Source organism: Strongylocentrotus purpuratus, unplaced genomic scaffold (assembly GCF_000002235.5).
Source record: "Strongylocentrotus purpuratus isolate Spur 01 unplaced genomic scaffold, Spur_5.0 spur5_scaffold_5, whole genome shotgun sequence".
NCBI classification, from domain to species: domain Eukaryota; kingdom Metazoa; phylum Echinodermata; class Echinoidea; order Camarodonta; family Strongylocentrotidae; genus Strongylocentrotus; species Strongylocentrotus purpuratus.
The window spans coordinates 8,506,520-8,525,859 of NW_022145611.1; the positions used below are offsets into that span (position 1 = coordinate 8,506,520).

At 36.8% G+C, this 19,340-nt stretch overlaps 1 protein-coding gene across 1 annotated transcript; it reads right to left on the reverse strand.

Annotated features, from left to right (window-relative positions):
- Positions 1-439: 439 nt before the first annotated feature.
- On the reverse strand, positions 440-15,606 carry LOC100889050 (coiled-coil domain-containing protein 61). The gene is made up of 16 exons (XM_030998540.1): positions 15,197-15,606; positions 14,269-14,351; positions 13,617-13,777; positions 11,699-11,838; positions 11,286-11,311; positions 10,397-10,443; positions 8,314-8,530; positions 7,759-7,841; positions 7,013-7,227; positions 6,496-6,574; positions 5,690-5,793; positions 5,010-5,118; positions 3,916-3,982; positions 3,456-3,491; positions 2,695-2,785; positions 440-2,022 (listed from the first exon to the last, which is right to left on the reverse strand). The coding sequence occupies exons 1-16, from the start codon at positions 15,348-15,350 to the stop codon at positions 1,928-1,930; spliced, it is 1,707 nt and encodes a 568-aa protein (XP_030854400.1). The 5' UTR covers positions 15,351-15,606; the 3' UTR covers positions 440-1,927.
- Positions 15,607-19,340: the final 3,734 nt, after the last annotated feature.

Genomic DNA, 19,340 nt, shown 5'->3' on the forward strand with positions numbered 1-19,340 from the left:
TTGATCCATGGTTTCCCAGCACAAAACACCATGTTTTTGTCATAGCGCCAGTGTGAACATGTTCCAAATAGGGTACAAATATGAAGAAGTACAATGTCTATGGAGATGATCAAGGCTGCAACGTGGGTGTCGCCGCAGAAACCCAAGGAGTGAACCCTGAGCACACAGAAGAGCACGGAATCTGCTGGTAATTCTCATGGTCCTTTTACAGAGGTACACTGTTTTTACTAGGTTATAAATGTACTCTGTGTTTATTACATAGGCATATCGGGAAATAACACAGCATATCAAGGAAGATCCTGAAGAGACCATCCGTGTTGATCCGTGGTGTTATCCTTGGAATGAGTGAAAGCTGCTTATAGTCATGCAGCAAGAAAAACATATACATGTATGTCTTTGATACTTTGCAACTTGTAAGAAATACATCAGACTGTCAGAATTACATAAGCTGAGGGTTCTTCCTCCAATTTTATTAACAAAAATTGCTGTACACTATTCACAAGTTCACATCAAGCTTATGAAATTGTTTTGTATAAAATGTCCATTTACAAATATATACATTTGATATGTACAAATAAAATATTTCATGTAACATGGCAACTTTCATTTCATGGCTGGTAATTACGTGTAATCAGAGTTCATTTTTGAAAAAACACGTAAGGATTCTCTTACAATATTTCATCACAATACAAGGTCTTGTTCTAAATGCAATGTTACTGGGTATATTGATAATCTATTTTGTTATTCTGTACTTTGAAGTTTCTTCTCCGACACACACAGACACAAAAAAAGAATGCTGTTTCATTAATCATAGATTGAATTGCCAACATAAGTATGCCTTACAGTACGCTGCTACGCTACATAAGGTAACGGTCTAGAAAGTGGAATACAAAATTTCAAGTTTGGCACTTCCTCATTTAAAGGGATCCTTATTTGGGCAAAGCTGGAGTAGATAACATTTATCCATATAGCCCGGCTGGTTTATTTGCTTTTTACAACTCATTCAAAATTATGGAAGTATAAATTTTGTGAAATCCTATAAAATTGAGTAAAAGAAATATCTTGAAAATCCTTGACCATGAGCTTCTACAAAATTATGAAATACGACTGACTAGCTTTCAAGACCTTTTTTTAAAGTAATGGGAGAGACAGAGAGATTGAGAGAGATAGAGAGGAAGAGAGAAAACAAATTCTTGAGTCTTCATTAGGGTGAAAGAAAGATAAATTCCTATGATCGAGTATTAACGGAGCTCTAGATGTATCATTGAACCTAGCAGTTGGAAAAAAGTACCATTATTTCCTGGGTGATGACATTTGTCAATTAAAACTTAAAAGCATGATAAAACATGAATATTGATGGAAGGCTTGAAATAACTGGAGGTGCCAGCTCTGGTATTAGACAAGAAATCCAACAACTCGTACACAAAAGCCTAAACTGACCTTCCGACGTCTCTTTATTAATAGAACAAGAAAGAACCTCGAGTCAGAAATGATTTTCATATATACTTTTCATGCATTGGTTCTATAACTGTGATAAAAGCCCTTGAAAATTAACTGCAAATACTAAAACAAGTTTGTTAATTTGATTTGATTATAACTTGATTTTTGCAAATTGCGAATTGCAAAATTAAATGCAGGTAGTATTTATTTTTCTTCTCTGGAGTGGGCAATAAGCAGATCAGAGGTGGTAGATAGTTCATTCACTAACCAGGTGGCAATCAATTAAAGTTCCTTTCTGTTTATTTCGTTTGTTGAATACCTGTCGAATCTGTACACAGTACGTGGATCCCAGGCAAATGGCCTTTAGAAAGTTGCCTCCAGCCACAAAATAGAAGATCACCGCATATTTCTTCAGGTCTGTGACATTTAGTGGCGGTAATTCCCACATTCTAATGCTTCCATATTCTTCCAACTTGCCGACAGTCTTTTACAAATTGTGTTTCATAAAATGCTGCAGGGCGCTGAGTCTTGCATCTATCTCGGACATCTCGTTGGCCTCACTGTACAGGGCAGCGCTCCGATCTGCAATGTAAACAAGATGGAAATCATCACCTTCAGATTACCTCTGCCGTTCTACAACTCCAGTCAGCTTGCGAGCTATGCATTTAACATAATAAAGAGCAGAGAAATACAATAACTGCTATTAGTTTGTTAGTAGCAACACTGTGAATAACTATTCTGTCACCCCTTTACCATCACATTACATGCAGCTTTCAGACTTGGAACCTGCCTGAGGAACTACCTGTATTGAACACTGCATTTCCTGGAGTGGTGTTTATATATAAAGCTTTGGGGATACTTTATTTCATCCCAACTTTGTACTTTCAAGTTTAAAAATCTACAGTTAACAACTAAATCATTCTTATGAATTTAATGTGTTTTTTTTCTTCATAACTCAAGAATGAAAGGTGGACTGGTTGAATTACGGCCTTCGTTGAAAACTTTTAGATGCAAGCTTTAATATGTTACATTTGCAAGAAACGTAAACTGGGACAATTACAATTTTCCCATACTTAAACAAATTACAAAACATGGTAGGGGTATCGGTATGAATAATTTAGTTAACTGTATGTACATGTGTATGATGTTATGTACCCAAAATATTATTGCTAGCTTTAACTATTGAAAGTGAATACATGTACAAACTTCAAAATTTTAGCCCATATTTGGTATCTTTGATATCGATCTTCCTACCTTGGCCATTGTATTCAGAGAGTGGTCTGCTTCTAGTCTTGCCACCAGACCCTCTCCTTGATGTGTAGTCTGGATCAGGGGTACTCATTAACGTGATGAGGTTGGTCAAGGAAAACTTTGAAATCTTCTTAATCTTTTAATAGTCCAAAGTTTGGAGGATACTCTGTTCACATCATATTAACTCAATGGGGAAATAGAAAGCATCAAAAAAGATTCTCTTTTCGTGTGATGGGACATGTGATTTTCAACACCCACATGATGTGTATTCCAAGGTGTGTGAGTAAATTAATTGCACACCTGTCAATCCATCATCTCACTGAGCTAGAAGAGGTTGGCCTTGACTAAGCATTGTGGTGGGAAAAAAAATAACCCTAACCCTAATACCTAAACTTAACATAGATAATAGCAATTTTGAATGCAGCAAAACACTGATCAGCTATTCACTTTCAAATGTATTTATTGACTCTGTATTTGCTGTATGTTCTAATGTCCTAAAACTACAATTTCTATTTTTACTCTAGCAGCTACTTTGAAATTTTGTTAACAAATAATAGCCATAAATTTTCATTCTTATACATCACCAAACACATCTAGTCTGTTCCAAATGTTATCCTTTCACAAATATATGACATATTTAGTCGATATCACTTGTCAAAATTATTATGAATTTTATAAATAAACTCCATCACACTTACAGATATTGGAGAAAATCGCCAATATAACGACTGTGCTTAAACTATACAATCAGTGGGAAAAGGATATCTTTTAGGCGCACCTCCAGTTTTCCTTCTGAATGGCTAAAAGAGAAGAAAAACATGGCATGATTAGCTTCATCACACACATGGTATCTTATGAGCATATTCATGATCTATGCACTTGAAAGTTATGTACTCAAGATTTTAATAATCAAATGAGCTGTGATATGTCCCAAGGTCAGCTAGATGGTCACACAAACATGAAGGAGGATATCAATACATATGTAGCTGATGAGATTTACAAAAAGACCTGATGCCCATCCCATTAAAATACATTATCTCAAAAGAGTTGTCATTCCATTTTAAGCATGTTACATCATTAGACAATCATTTGTACAAGGCAAAATAAATTTTTCAGAAATATATGCAGATGAGAAAGTGTTGTAAGATATTATCGCAGGTCATTTTCTGATGCCATTCATCTCTCTAAAATCAAATGAAAAACCTAAGATCCATGATAACTCACCACATTTGGACTTGCCCATGCTTTTGAGGAAGATGTTTTGCCTGGCTTCATCACTTCACGTAATCTCCTATTCAAATAAACGATATAAATATAACATGTAGTTTAGGCTTCTACCACCTTTAAATTTAGTAGGCAAGCTTTCGTCCACTCCTATGGACTTTCTCAAGCCAAGTGATTGTTTGTACAGTTTCTTGTTGTCTGCTCCCTCAAGATCATATGAATGTATGATGGCCATGTTACATTCCCTAAACCTTTACCTATATTATATTAAATGCTATGCCAGCACCTAATACTACATATATGTTATATAAAATAGGGCCTTGTTGCATAAAACTGAGCATTGATGGTAACTTCCATGGAAACCTTGATCTGATTGGCTGTTGAGTGATGTTGCCATGGAAGTTACTATTGATGGCACAGTGACCATCCGTGGTAAGCTTTATGCAATGGGGCCCCTGGACATAACTTTTTGAATCCCTTTTCTCTGCGAAAAGCAGAAGCAAACAATAGAGAAAGTCAAAGATTAACAGCTCTTGTTTTTACACATAATAAAACTAGTTATATTCACAATATTGTATACAATTTTCAAGGTTTCACATTATTTCTTCGAAGAATCCCCCACACAGAAGAAATCAGCATGCATTTTGAAAACCTGAACTAAAAGTGTAACAATGTCATCAAGGACTTTAATAGCTAGTTGTAGTTGTGGCTAGCTATTTTTGGAAGCGATTACGCAGGGAAGTAATAACTGCTTAGAAATAACCATCAATGATCAAGAGTGATAGGGAAAGACAAAGTAGACAGACAGACAGAGAGCGGGAGCCGGAGAAAGAGAGAGAGAGAGAGAGTGAGAGAGACAGAGAGAGAGAGAGACAGAGAGACAGACAGAGACAGAGCAGACAGTCAGAGAGCGAGCGCGAGACAGAGAGAGAGAGAGAGAGAGAGAGAGAGAGAGACAGAGAGCAGACAGACAGACAGACAGACAGAGGGAGAGCACGAGACAGAGAGATAGAGAGCAGACAGACCCAGAGACAGAGAGAGAGAGAGAGAAAGAACAATACAGTATAGAGATGAAAAGTCAAAGGTCACACTACCTTCTCCTTCCTTCTGAGGCATCGGAGAGCACCTCTACATCACTGACTCCTCCTGCAGAGGATCTCCTACTTCCAACGCTTCCAGCAGATGAACTCCTGGAACGGAACCCTTGGACAGAAAGATCATCGTAAACCATTAAACGGTACAGACCAGTTCTGGTCATGCGATTGCATTGTGAAAGAAACGTTGTAGAACCGATCAGAAAAGGTTGATCATCTAGCATATAAGTATTGGTGTGTACTGCAAGGTTCTGGAATCATCAAAATGATATGAAATGTGGCCCAGTCTTGGTAAAGTTACACTGTACACAGAAAGATGTTTATGGGACTACCCTATATCTATCCAGTCCAGATAGATATAATAATTTACCAAATATATTAATTAGTAGGCGGTTTCCCGGCAAAATTTGTATCATCACGTATTAGTCAAAACATATTCTTTCACATGATTGGTAATAATGGAGGCGTTTCCAAAACTGGTCTTTACCTTTAAACTTAGTAAAGGGCTATTGTAAGGAAAACAATTCTCAAAGCATACACAAAATTTAGATTGAAGATGACCACTTACAGAGTTTACTCAACAGAAATTAATTTCTGTTTGGCTATCCTCTGTCACTAGTCGGTGGTATTTATCACTTTCTTTGTCTCTGTATTTTGTTTTTGTTTAAATTCACTCTTACCTCTGTACCCATCGGAGAGCCGTTTCCTAGTTCTGCCTCTCTCCCCTGAACTTGTTAACCTTGACTTGCCACCAGACCGAACTCCACTGTTCTGTAACCTGGCACTGGTGAGAGAGATGACATCACAAACAGGCTAATGATGATAATAACTGTTTCTTATAAAGAACTTTACCAGTTACAACGTACCCAAACAAAGCCCCTACAGTATTAATACCCTGGTCACTGGATTCCGTTACGATTTTGCACTTTTGCACATTGACGTTCGCATCCTAAAGGCATTGGAAATTAGCAAGAACCATGACATATGTGATAACAGAATAAAAATCTGAGATCTAGACAAATCAGTGATCAGCCTTGTAGACAACCAAGCACCTCCAAAACAGAATTTAAGTGATGGTGAAGGTACTTTATTAAGTAGAAGCTACAAACTGAATGCCTGTTGAGGAACAATCTAAAAACAATGCATTTTCACTGCTTGGCTCACTATTAACCAAATGTCTTCTCCTTGGAAATAGGGACAAATACGAAAACCAGTTATGGCAAGACATTCAGGGGAAAATAATCATCAACATATCCCAGATAACGAAGGTTTAGAAAGAAAAAAAAAACCTGAGAGAATTTAACAGTAGTTAATGGGTGAACAGTGAGTTGCGTGTCAAGTCATCAAATCTGAATCTTACAAAGTTGAAAAAACACTTGAAATGTTATTGGAACAGAATGCTTTGGGGCTGCAGAATATTCATGTGTGTGTATGAGAGTATTACAGGAAAAATCTTCCACATTTAATTAAAGATTCAAAGACCAACCTTTTTAATTTGGATTCTTCTTCCCTGCGTTTCTTCTCAAGGGTGTAAGCAGTGGGATCAAACCTGGGTGCTCTGGCACCTGATGAATAAAACAAATATCACAGTTTTAAAAAACTATTCAGACTGTAGACTGACTGCAAAATTATCGTGGCATAAGAAAACATTTTGAGAGAAAACGAATGTTTCTGTCGATTGTAACTCACAGAGCATTGAATCGATGTAGGGTAAGCTGAAGGTATTTATTTTTTTTAACTCTACAGAATTGGCACCAGGGGCTAGTTTCTTAAAACCGTCAAAAGTCTAACTTCTTGGACATCCCATTATGGGATGTCCACAAACTTCAATAGACTCATGAGTTTTGAGAAACTGGCCCCTGGGCTCCCACTTGATTGTTTATAAGGCAAAGGGAAAACAATTCATCTTACTCTTCTGAAAGAAGTACTTTAATCTCCCTTATGAGTAACATTTATTCTATATAAAAAAAAATTATACTTTGATAATGACAAACTAAACAGACCTGCGGGTGAGACGCTTCGATTTCTACTCCCAACTGATGACAGGCTTGACCTCCGACCCCTGGACAGCGACCTCTCTCTGCTGCTTGTTTCTACTCTTGAGCGGGGCCTGGACCTCGCTATGTCGGCTGACGGTGGTCTCCTAGCAGCAGGCCTGGACTGACGCTGAGATACAGGGGTGGGGACCATCGGAGAACGGGTACTCCGCCTCGATGGACTGGTGTCATGAAATGAAAACAAAGAGCAGTAAGGACAAGATACACAATTTTATATAGGGCTTGTTATATATTTACCAAATGAATGATGAATATAACATTGACAATGTCAAGTCCGTCATAAACTCAATAAAAGTTTAATCAAAAGATTAATGAGGAGAGGTCACATTAAATATTAACATTTCCTTTGAATATGCCTTCAATCATGGTAGAAATTACATCTCTGGGTTTTTTTCTTGAAAAGAACACATTACGTTCATTTTCAAAGTAAAATAATTTGAAATGAAACAAAAATAGAAAGGGAAAATTGATTTGTCAAAGAATTACCGTGCCAAAGCCTGTGTAGACCACTGGACGAGACTTGTGTAGTGACTCGATAAGAAGAAGATATGTCAAAGAAGAGGTTTATCTATCAGAGAGTTTCATGTTGTAGATGAACAATAACAGAACACAAATAGCCTACATCATTTGTAATATGATTAAACCAATAACTATCAACATCATCATGATTAGTATCAGAAGGTATCACTCACTTTCTTCTCAGGATGCTTAGCTCGTTAGTAAGACTCTTGACTCGTACTTTGAGATTCCTCTCGCTGGCTCTCAGTTCTTCCACCTGCAAACGAATATGGTTGGCAGACATTCATCAAATGAATATGGTTGAGGGATATTCATCAAATGTATTATTTCACTGAACATGACATAAAACATACACATATATAACTGTAGGATATCTTACTGCACAACCGAAATATTTGGCACCATGAAACTTTTCTGAATTATTATTCTGATTCGGATTACTTCATGGCCTCAAACTTTTTGCAAATCTTAACCAATCACCAAATTTGCGGACATATCATGCGGATAAAAGTTTCTGGTTAACAGTACTTATCTAATTTATCATTAATCACAATGCATGTTTAAGTTTAAGTACACATGGTCATGTTATTGCATCTTGAGATCATTATCCCCATTAAAGCATAATTACAAAAATCCTAAACAGTAGCACTAGCTTTTTGGCAATTTCATTACAGTTACATAACCAAACCTGATCCTAAACTCAACTGGAAACAGGCAGAAGTACCTACCTCCTCCAGCAGTTCCCTGTAGTTCTGGCTTCTCTTGCTGGACGACCTCTGGTATTTCCTTCTCTCATTGCCCAGTTCCTCCTCGAGATTCTGGATGGCGGTCTTGAGGATGCGTACCTCCTTGGCTGCGCTACCGGTAGCTGTGTTCTTCACCTCTCTTCGGTACCGGAGAAAGGCATCCTCTATTTCTTGCTTCTCTAATAACAGATTCTCATAGCTAAATGAAGGGCAACAAAGGAAAAGAATAATTATCTAAAGCCCATCTGTACTAGTTTACAGGAGGGATTAGACCACCCTGCAAGGTCACTGACAGGTGGTTATCTGATCAGATCAGCTCTCACTTAACATAAGAAAAAGAGGATCATGGGGGACCAATGTGGTCACCGATTAGGCATTGGTTGCTATACAGTGTGAGTCAAAAAAAAGTTGCTATACAGTTGCTATACAGTGTGAGTCAAAAAAAAGTTTACACCTACAAAATTGCTAATTATTTTAAAAATCATCTATGAACAGTAAATTATTATACATCTTATGGTATCATTTTTGTGTAGTATGTGTTCACGCTTAGATGAACATGAGGCTTTGAGTGCGAGAGTGCAAAAATCGATTTGCGCCAAAGTTGCTTGTGTGATGTTTGAATAAAACAATTGGGATTTAGATATTATTCGGTCTTTGCATATCCAAATAACATCCCTAAAAAAATTAATCATGCCAAACATATCAAATATCAACGAACATTTGTGTGTGTGTGTGTGTGTGTGTGTAACTTTGCTTCTGCAAAAAGCATATGCAATGCATTACATCTGATACATTCAATTCATTCTGTCACTCCGCTAATCCCAACATATTACATGCTGTAGGCATCAATTTGGCGCAAGTCGATTTTTGCACTCTCGCAAACGATGCCTCATGTTCATCCAAGCGTGAACATATTACACACAAAAATGATACTAAATGATTTGGGATAAAACACTCTTTCATAAGATGTATAATAATTTACTGTTCATACATGATTTTTAAAATAATTAGCAATTTTCTAGGTGTAAACTTTTTTTTACTCACACAGTATAGAGGGTGCAAGTAGCTATAAGTAGTGGAGTGGGGCTCTAAATGGACCCCTCTTTTAAAAAAAAAATGTAAATGAGTTGTAGAAAATTGTATTGATGAGCTGGAACCAATTCATAGTATGTGATATCTGTGTAAATATCAACATTCAACTGCATCATCTCAAGGTTTACGAATATCATCTCCCATAAAGATGGATTCAGAATATATAGAGAAAGGAAGAGAGGAGATAGAGAGAAAGAGAAAGGGGTGGGTGGAGGAAAGGACGGAGAAAGAGGAGGAAAGGAGGGAGAAAAAGGAGGAAAGGAGGAAGAAGAAAAGAAAAGAGCAACACCAACAGAGAACAGGTGCTTGAATTCTTAGTCTGGACCAAACATTTTTGAAATTTTTGCATAGGGCTCATGCATAGAGACTGTAACAAAATTTGAACCAGACCACATTCCAAACAATACTGTGGAGCCATGGAATAGCTATAAATATAAATATAACTGTTTAAAGGTATGTCATCAATTTCTTCATTATGTGACAATATAATTATGTAGGATGGGTTTTAATCTTGTCATTACTGTCCACTTCCTTTTAATCTTTCTATCCAGGATGCAAGACAGTTTCCAGTAAGTTTAATGGCCTTACAATCACTAGACATTCAAAAGTAACAGAGGAACATATGCAGGCATTTAACTTTAAAGGTAAAGACCAGTTTTGGATATGCCCCCCTCTCAAAAAATGAAATGGAAGCTCTTATTACCAACTATTATATCTATTTGGACCTGATAGATATCGCACACATGTCGCGTAGTCCCATATACATCTTTCTGTGTACAGTGCTTGTAACTTTACCAAGACAGGGCCAAATTTCTTATCATGATGATTCCAGAACCTTGCAGTACACACCAATACTTATATGCTAGCTGATCCACCTTTTCTGATCGATTCCACGTTTCTTTCACAATGCAATCGCATGACCATAATTGGTCTTTATCTTTAAAGTGAAATAAAGCCATGAAACATTACTTACTCTTTGGTCAGCTTAACAAGCTCTGAAGATTTGCGATCTGAATGAAGCTGTTAATGAAAATATTGAAGAGAAAATTTGTTGACAGAAATTACATGAAAGAAACCTTGTGATGATTTATATTTGGACAACTTCTGCAATCTACTGGAAATGCTCCTTGTAAGTAACTGCATTTCCAGTCAGTCAGAGCTGTAAGTTATCATGCAACTTTTTGAATAAGAGTTGACTTTCCATCTCTTGGCTGTGACTCAAATTTCATTAGTACTCAGATATACCCACTCCATTATAATTATATGCTCACTTAGACCTACAGATGAAAACTGAATGATTACAATTCACCTTTTCTAAATGCAAAAACAATACCGATTGCCATATTATATGTTTGATGGCGGTTCAGCTTATATTTAACCCATTGCCTACTGGATCCGGGTGGTTCCTGTATAAAAGCCTATGGGCATGTGAGAATTCAGTAGTCAAGGAGTTAATACAAGTTAAACTCAGTTGGAGGAGGCGGCTTGGAAAAAGCCAAGGTTTAAGAAGTGTAAATAACCCATGTTTTGCATAGTTTGGTCCCCCGAAAATTTATTTGACATAGGGAAAATTCGACATGATTATTAATAATAATAATCTTTTTTTTTTAAAGTCCACTCCAAATTTTATTAAGTTAAACCGAAAATGGAAATTCTTTTTGCCCTATTGATCGTGAGCCACTGAGTAGCGCTAGATCGACGTTGCTCTATCCCTTATTGTTGAACGCCAAACAAGGTAGCAGCATCTCCCGTCTTTTAACGTCTTTTGGTATGACGCGGCCGGGGTTCGAACCCATGACTTTCCGGTTGTGAGGCGGACGCTCAACTGACTGAGCCAATTTAACCTTTCTTCATAGCATAGCTTTGGTGTCCTGGTGAGCAATGGAATCTAGGCCCCGTTCACATAAAACTTATCAACAACAGATGCTAAATTTCTAAGACAAGTCTGCTCTAGCTCAGCCAATTGAATGCCACGGTTTCTGTAGCTTATAACAGTTATTGTAACTTGTCATTGATAACAAGTTTTATGAATCAGGGCCATGGTGTCCTTCATAAGGAAAAGAGACCAGGGAAATGCAGATTCAGTGAAAAAAATACACAGGGGCTCGGGGCGACATAGCCCCCGGAATGCCCCAAAGAGCACCCAAAAATCAGAAAAGAGCCCTGTAAATTTGCATAGAGTTCAATGCAAAACAAATTTTAGAATGTTATTTTCATGCAGGCAAGCTTGAAAAGTAGCCCCCCCCCCCCCCAATTTTTTTTTCTTTCCCTGAGCAGATTAAGCCCAATTTGAACAGCTTTTGACCTACGTGTGATTCGAGCAGTTTGACTTCCTTGCGTAACTCCCTGACAGTGTCCTGCAGGGCCACAGGATCTGGTTTGCCTTGGTAGGGCAGGGGTAGGGGATAGTGGATCCTAAAGAGAGAGAGAGGGGAGAAACATTTCATACACGTAAATGTATTAGAGAATCCCTTTAACATGGACTAAGGTTTGAGCTGTACTATATATCAGAGTTTCAAAGATGCATTCAGTTTCCATAATGCTTTTATTCACCTGTATATATATATATACAGTTAACAACTCAATTATTCATACTCTTACCAAGGTTTGTAATTTTTCAAGTATGTGAACAATTTATTTGTTCCGATTTATGTTTCATTAGAATGTGCTCTTAAATCTTAAAGTAAAATGTGATATCAAATCTTATTTCTATACAGGTATTCAACTAAACCCCTAATTCTACCAGTCCATTTTTTTTCCTCCTTCTTTTTGTGGTATTTTGGTATTCTTTTTTACTGGTATTTACCACTTTTTACCGGGAAATACCAGGAAATATATTTTTCCACTCACTTGTTCATAGGGATTGTCCAATTTTTAACATAATAACAATGGTGGTGAGTATGGTTGCTCTTGTGTGTATTATTCGTGTGTGTGTGTGTGTGTGTGTGTGTGTTTGTTCGTGTGTGTGTGTTTGTTCGTGTGTTTGTCTATGTCTGTAATTATGTAATGCTGTAATGCAGGAAAAAGAAACCAAATATACACCTAATCTAGATATGATGTTCTTCATTAAAGGGAACCAAAACCTTCATACTAAGTTACTTTTATTGTAAAGTTTGAGATATTTGAATAGAATCAGTGAAAAATTGAACAAAATCGGGCAAGGAATAAGGAAGTTAAAGCTTTTTAAAATGACTAGTCACTAGAGGGCGATATTCAGTTTGATGACATCATTTGTGGACAACTCTCCATGCCTTTTGTACATCAAATTTCACAAGTCTTTCGTTTTTTTCCTATTTATTTGTATTCTTGATTGGATTTCATAACATGTGAATTAGAATATCATTTTGCATTCTATTATCTCAATCACAAGAAAGAAGGAAAAACATAAAATTTGATGTACAAAAGGCATGGAGAGTTGTCCACAAATGATGTCATCAAATTGAATATCGCCCTTTAGTGACTAGTCATTTAAAAAAGCTTTAACTTCCTTATTCCTTGCCCGATTTTGTTCAATTTTTCACTGATTTTATTCAAATATCTTAAACTTTACAATAAAAGTAACTTGTATGAAGGTTTTGGTTCCCAGTTGCTAATTACCATATTCATGAATACATATTAATTAGCATATGCACAAAATGCCATTTGTTTGGGTGTGTACAATTTTGTATGCAGTGAGGATTTTATAAATCTGTTTGTGTGTTCCTACTATGAGCATTGTGCTGCTAATTATTTCAGAACAATATTTTCAGTTATGAGGCTAAAAACAAGTAAAATTATTAATAAATAGAGAATTAAAATCATATTTCCCGTTTTTTACATATTTACCGGACGCACATCTTATTTACCGGACGGTATTTACCGCCGTTAATTACCGCCACCGGTATTTACCGCCCAACCCTGGTCGCTGGTTTAATACAAAATCAACTATAACATTTCTCCCAATTAGTTTTGAAGGTTAAGAGGACAAGCTATAAAGTCAGAGTTATCTGTCTGGGCTATTCAATTTTCAAATCAATTTCCCCCCCCCCCCCCTAAATACATTGTTATACTTCATGAATCTCTTTTTGTTACTTTAGAGATTTATCAATATTAACACCTTATCAATGCATTGTATGTTTGGAGTTATATTTGAGACGTTGACTTCACTTTAGATTTGGGTAGGCATATTCCTGCGGTGTCATAGGAGCGCTTACCTATCAAATTCCACAGTGTAGGTGACAATGAGATAACGTTTGGTGTTGAGGGCAGACCTCTGACCTCCAGGGATAGCACGGGTACCAAGACCGGCCTTGCGGTTACGAAGTGACTCGAGGTCAGCATAGGTCAGCAGGTCCAGGCTCACAGATTCAGAGTTCTGCAGGATTAAGATAGGATACAGTGAAACCTGTCTATTAAGGACGTTCTGCATATCTTAGCTGTAGCTGTGTACACATGAGCATTACTGCGGAACATCCCTCAAGGCAACCCATGGGAAACAGAAAAGTGGCCTCTGCAATAAGGTGGTCTTTCTAGACAGTTTCCACATACAAAAAATGTCTTCCTAAAGGAATTCAATTGAATGTATAACCACTATAGAGAGCGGGAGGTGGCCACTTGATTAGGTTAAGAGATGGGATTAGGCAGGGTTCCTCACTTACTGAAATGTTGGCATCCGGACAGAGATTTAGGATGACTATTTGTCCAAGGCGCCTGGGTTAGGGTTAGGTATAGTGTTGGGGCCAGGGTTGAAGTTTAGAATTTGGTAATTGTATGAAGTTGACACGGAGCAACAATCGCATGAGCAAATGTTGTGAAAGCGACTATTTACCAATACTCAATTTCTTTTGAGGGTGGAACAAAACTCACCTGCAACAGTGCAGATTCTAACATACTCAAGAAAATGGAATATTGTTTGTAGTTCCCAGTTTTGTGTGTAAGGTCTTCAATATCTGTAGAAGCAAACAACAACAAAAAGTATAAATATCAACAACAACAAATCACATAGAAATTAGAAAAAAATAAGACTATAGCATATCCTCGATATAACTGCTGCCAAAATGATTAATGCACTGAACAATTTTTTTCATAGATTTAACTTATGTATTGCATGTAAATGAAATAAAGCATGGCAAACAGAAATTAATGTCTTGCCAAAGGACATTGGTATGGGACTCAAACCCTCAACCTCTTGATTGAATGAACCACTGTACCATGACATGACTTCATTCTCTACTTTCATAAACACATTCTTCTTTAAAGACTATCAGGAGATGAAAGAAGTCTGTTAATGATAAAATGATTTCCCAGTGATTTTCTTTGATTCTCAACTGCTCATCATTCTGATGAGATCGTGAAAAAATACTAGGCTCCATGGGAAGAAGTGTTAGCTTAAAGGTAAAGACCAGTATTGGAAATGCCCAAATTTCAAAAAATGAAATGGAAGCATGTGAAAGAATATGTTTTGACTAATACATGATGATAACAATTTTGCTGGGAAACCGCCTACTAATTGATATATTTAGTAAATTAGTTTATGTATTGGTGTGTGAGAGATAAACGCACGTGTCGGGCACGTGTGCCTAGTCCCATATACATCTAAATTTCTTATCATTTTGATGATTCCAGAACCTTGCAGTACACATCAATACTTATATGCTAGATGATCAACCTTTTCTGATCGATTCCACGGCATTTCTTTCAAAATGCAATCGCATGACCATAACTGGTCTTTATCTTTAAATGGAGCCTTCCAGGCTAGCCTCTGACCCTCCTTCCAACAAACAAACAAACTTACATGCCGGTTCAAACGATCCTCTCCATTGGTCCGCTGTCAATCTATCCTCTACCTCTACAGTGAGTAGGTTGTCATCGTTCACCCACATGCCGACTATGTAGTCAACTCCACGGAATGTGAACCGGGAGCTCACCACACCCCTTTCTTCCTGCATCCTGCTTTAGTCTGTTTTCGTCATACTCTGAAATCTGGTGAAGGTAGAAACTATTTTCAATGCCCACAAAAAATTTAAAGAAAACTTAAAAGCCAATTTGTGTTTAGAATATTGTGTTTTCTCTGGGTGATACCTCGAGATGGTTTTTACTAGGTCTAGGAGAGCATAATTAGGCCAAATGAAACATAATTCCCAAAATCAAATCCATAATATACTGTTAGTTTTGGTGAATTGGTGCATCATGGTCATTGTCTTCCATACATTTCTTGGTCAATGCTAGTGCTGAGTCTCTACTTTAAAAAAAAAAAAAAAAAAAAAAAAAAATCAGTCCTAGATGACCCATATCTAGAGTCAATGCAGCACACACAAAAACCCTACATTTGTAAAGATGCGATACAGACGATCAATTTTCATCACAGAGTTTTTGGCAGTCGATTCTGTATTGATCGAGTTGAAAATAGCTGGAACTAAACAATTCACAAACGTTAGAAAAACAAGGTCGAATGTAGAAAAATCAGCTGCGATTTCTTTGGGTTTTTTTAACTGGAAAATTATCTGGAAAATACAGAACTTATACGGCGCTAGTTCAGAAGTCTATCCAGACTTTGACTCGGAACTACGACATGGACATACCCTACTAAAACATACCAAAAATCAACTAGATCTTCATCAATTGTTCAACCAATGATCATGATTTAAAAATTGTTATGTTTCTTACCTGTTTTGTGTCAATTTTCTTATCTTTTTTGGAGTATTTATCCTAAGACTTATAATATACACTTTCTCATGGGATTCTTGGCAAACAGACTGGTGCAATAAGCAATTCATCAATATGGTCGCGCCCGCACCCCACCGTCGGTACGGTATGCAATTGTATTGTGCAGCAGTTTGCCGTGAATCCCGTGAGAAATTGTATCTAATAAGTCTTCCTTTTTAGGAAAAATGCTCCAAAAAGATAAGAAAATTGGGCGCTAGTTCAGAAGTATATCCAAAATTTGACCCGTAACCCCGGCCCCCCCCCCCACTCCGAGAACGGACGGACCCCATGCGTGTTACCAAAATGTACGGTAAAGGGGTACTTTTCGTGCGACAAAGTCCGACCCGAGAATTGTAAAAAAAGGGGTGTATTAACTTTTCACCCAGAGATTTCTTTAAAAAGGGGGTGTTTTTTCTTTTTTTCTCTGATCTCTTTGGACTCCTGAGAAATTATTCCGAATTTAGTGGGGTACATTGAGCATTTTTCACGATTTAGGGGGGTCTCCAAGGCAGGAAATGCCCGCGAAAAGCCCGCGAAAGGGGGGTTCGGAAATGTTGGCAGTCCTCAGATAGGGGGTGCTTTCAAAAAGAGGGAACAAGCATATGCGTACCCTAAATAACACTGAGTGGGGGGGCCGGGCCCGTTACTCCGGCGTGGAGATACCCGAGTGCCGAAAATTGTCACAAAACAGGTAACAAACATAACAAATTTTAAATCACGACCATTATTTGAACAATTGATGAAAATTTAGTCGATTTTCGGTAGATCTATGTTTTAGTAGGGTATCTCCACGCCGGAGTTCCGGGTCAAAGTCTATAGACTTCTGAATTAGCGCCGAACGTTCTGCGCATGTGTAGTAAATGTAAGCTAAAGTTTTAACTTCTACAATGTGTCAGTTAGTGTTACTGACACTGTTACAGTCATAGATCTATACTTGCTGGAGTGCCCTAGACCTAGATCTAGATCTACATTCTAAATTTTTAATGAAAACTGTTCCAGTCAAACGGATAAACATGATAAACATGATTAAAACTGTCACAAATTTACTTTCAAAAGACTCAATCTCCTGCGTTTCAATTGAACTGATAATGAACTGATAATGAACTCCCATCAGTTGTTAATGCATTAGCATTGCAGCTAAGCACGATCACGATCACGAGATGTAGCTACGGCCACGGCCTCAGCTCCTTCACGCCCCAGGAGTTAGGGGGCACAGCTTCCTCGCAGTCTAGTCGCACTCGCAATGCAATGCCACAGAACTCAAGATTCACTGGTCACAGCACAGTCAGATTCGAACTAAGTTACATGCAAATGCTGTACAATCAGACCAATATGAAAATTCTCATGTTTATCAGGACTATGAGCACATATGCCGTACTGAATTTAATACAAATTATTTTGATATAGGCCTATATATATATACATAAGAAATTTAACTGACAATTATACTCACTATATTTTTATTTTGACCCGTTTGAAGTGAGCGCCGATTTTCTGAGACTAGGATCCGAAATCTCGATCTGGCTTATTGTTGTTGTGTTTTGAGTTATTGGCGATTAGTCAGTGATTTGACTATTGTCGCCAAATTACTTTACGGCACGTGTTATATCTCTCAATTTTGGATTTTTTTAAAAATACATTTATTTCGTTTTATATTTATCTATCTTTTAAGATAGTATCGTAAAATAATATCGTAAGCAAAACATTCATGGGCTTTGTTAGTGTTTCTTAACAGTACGTGCAGATTATTTGTTATATCACATACACACCATACATAAATATGTATAAGATAGCACCTACACAAGCTTCTATATTCAGTAATCTTATCATACCTTTTATCATTGTTGTTACTTTTTCTTATTTTATTTTCTTAATACATTATGTTATTATATTTTTAATGTACTGAGTGTAATTTAACATATTTATAATATCGTATTATGTTTTACTGTTCTTATTTTATTTTCTTATTACATTATGATTGTTATTATATTTTTAATGTACTGAGTGTAATTTAGCATATTATAATATTGTATAATGTTTTACTATTCTTATTTTATTTTCTTATTACATTATGTTATTATATTTTTAATGTACTGAGTGTAATTTAACATATTTATAATATTGTATTATGTTTTACTGTTCTTTTTTTATTTTCTTATTACATTATGTTATTATATTTTTAATGTACTGAGTGTAATTTAGCATATTTATAATATTGTAATTATATTTTACTGTTCATCAAGGGAGGTATTACTTCCTGATAGGGAACCGTTTCGTTCTGAGAAAGAACCGTACAATAGCTTTTTGTTTACTGGACTCACTCTTTTTTAAGTATTCCATAATTTTTTCAGGTTGGGATTCGTTAATTTCTGTTAGAAACATAGCCCTTTCTATAATATAGTTAGGGCAATGTACTAAAAAATGTTTTACAGTCTCTATTTCACTGGGGCATCTATTACAGAAACCAGTAGCATGAATTCCCAATCTGAGGAGATCCTGGTTAAGTCCAAGGACTCCAAAGCGGAGTCGATGTATTATTGTTGAATGTTGTCTCTCTAATGAGCATATATATGGTTTATTAACATCTTTTTGATATGTTTTCAAATACGAGTTGGTTTTGTTCCACCTTTCTTGCCAAAGGAGTTTGGAACTTGTAGTAATTAAGCTTTTCATTTCTGACATATTTAGGTTATTATTGACTTCTATTTTCTTTACTAATGCGGCCTTTGCGTGGAAATCCGCCATCTCGTTCCCTTTTATTCCACAATGTCCAGGTATCCACTCTACATATATATCAACTCCTTTATTCTTTAAGTGAGTAGTCATGGTGAGAATTTCCAGAATAAAAGATTCGTCCTTCTGTTGTTGTAATGCAATAAGTGCACTCAGTGAATCACTAAAAATAACAACCCCCACATAAATGTCTAATTCATCTACCCATCTGAGAGCAAGAATGATGGCAGCCAATTCAGCCCTGTACGAAGAGGTGAAATTTGCTAACCTTTTGCTCCGATGTACAGAATAGTAAGGGACGTAAAAAGCAGCTGCAGAGGTCCCTCTTTCAGGTACTTTTGATCCATCGGTGTATATATGTAATTGAGTCGCCCATTTAGTATGTATGATTTCCAGGCTGCTTTGTTTTTGTTGTGTAGGATGATCTGTTTTCTTTATTCGAGTACTTAATTCCGTTGACACTGCCGGAGGGTAGAATAACCATGGTGGAAATGGGGAGT

Coding starts and splice junctions, on each gene's coding strand:
- LOC100889050 (XM_030998540.1), bottom strand. CDS start 15,350: ATGCAGGAAGAAAGGGGTGTGGTGAGCTCCCGGTTCACATTCCGTGGA. Junction 6,575..7,012: donor TCGAAGCGTCTCACCCGCAG/GTCTGTTTAGTT, acceptor TTTATTCATCAG/GTGCCAGAGCACCCAGGTTT. Junction 5,794..6,495: donor GAAGAATCCAAATTAAAAAG/GTTGGTCTTTGA, acceptor CTCTCTCACCAG/TGCCAGGTTACAGAACAGTG.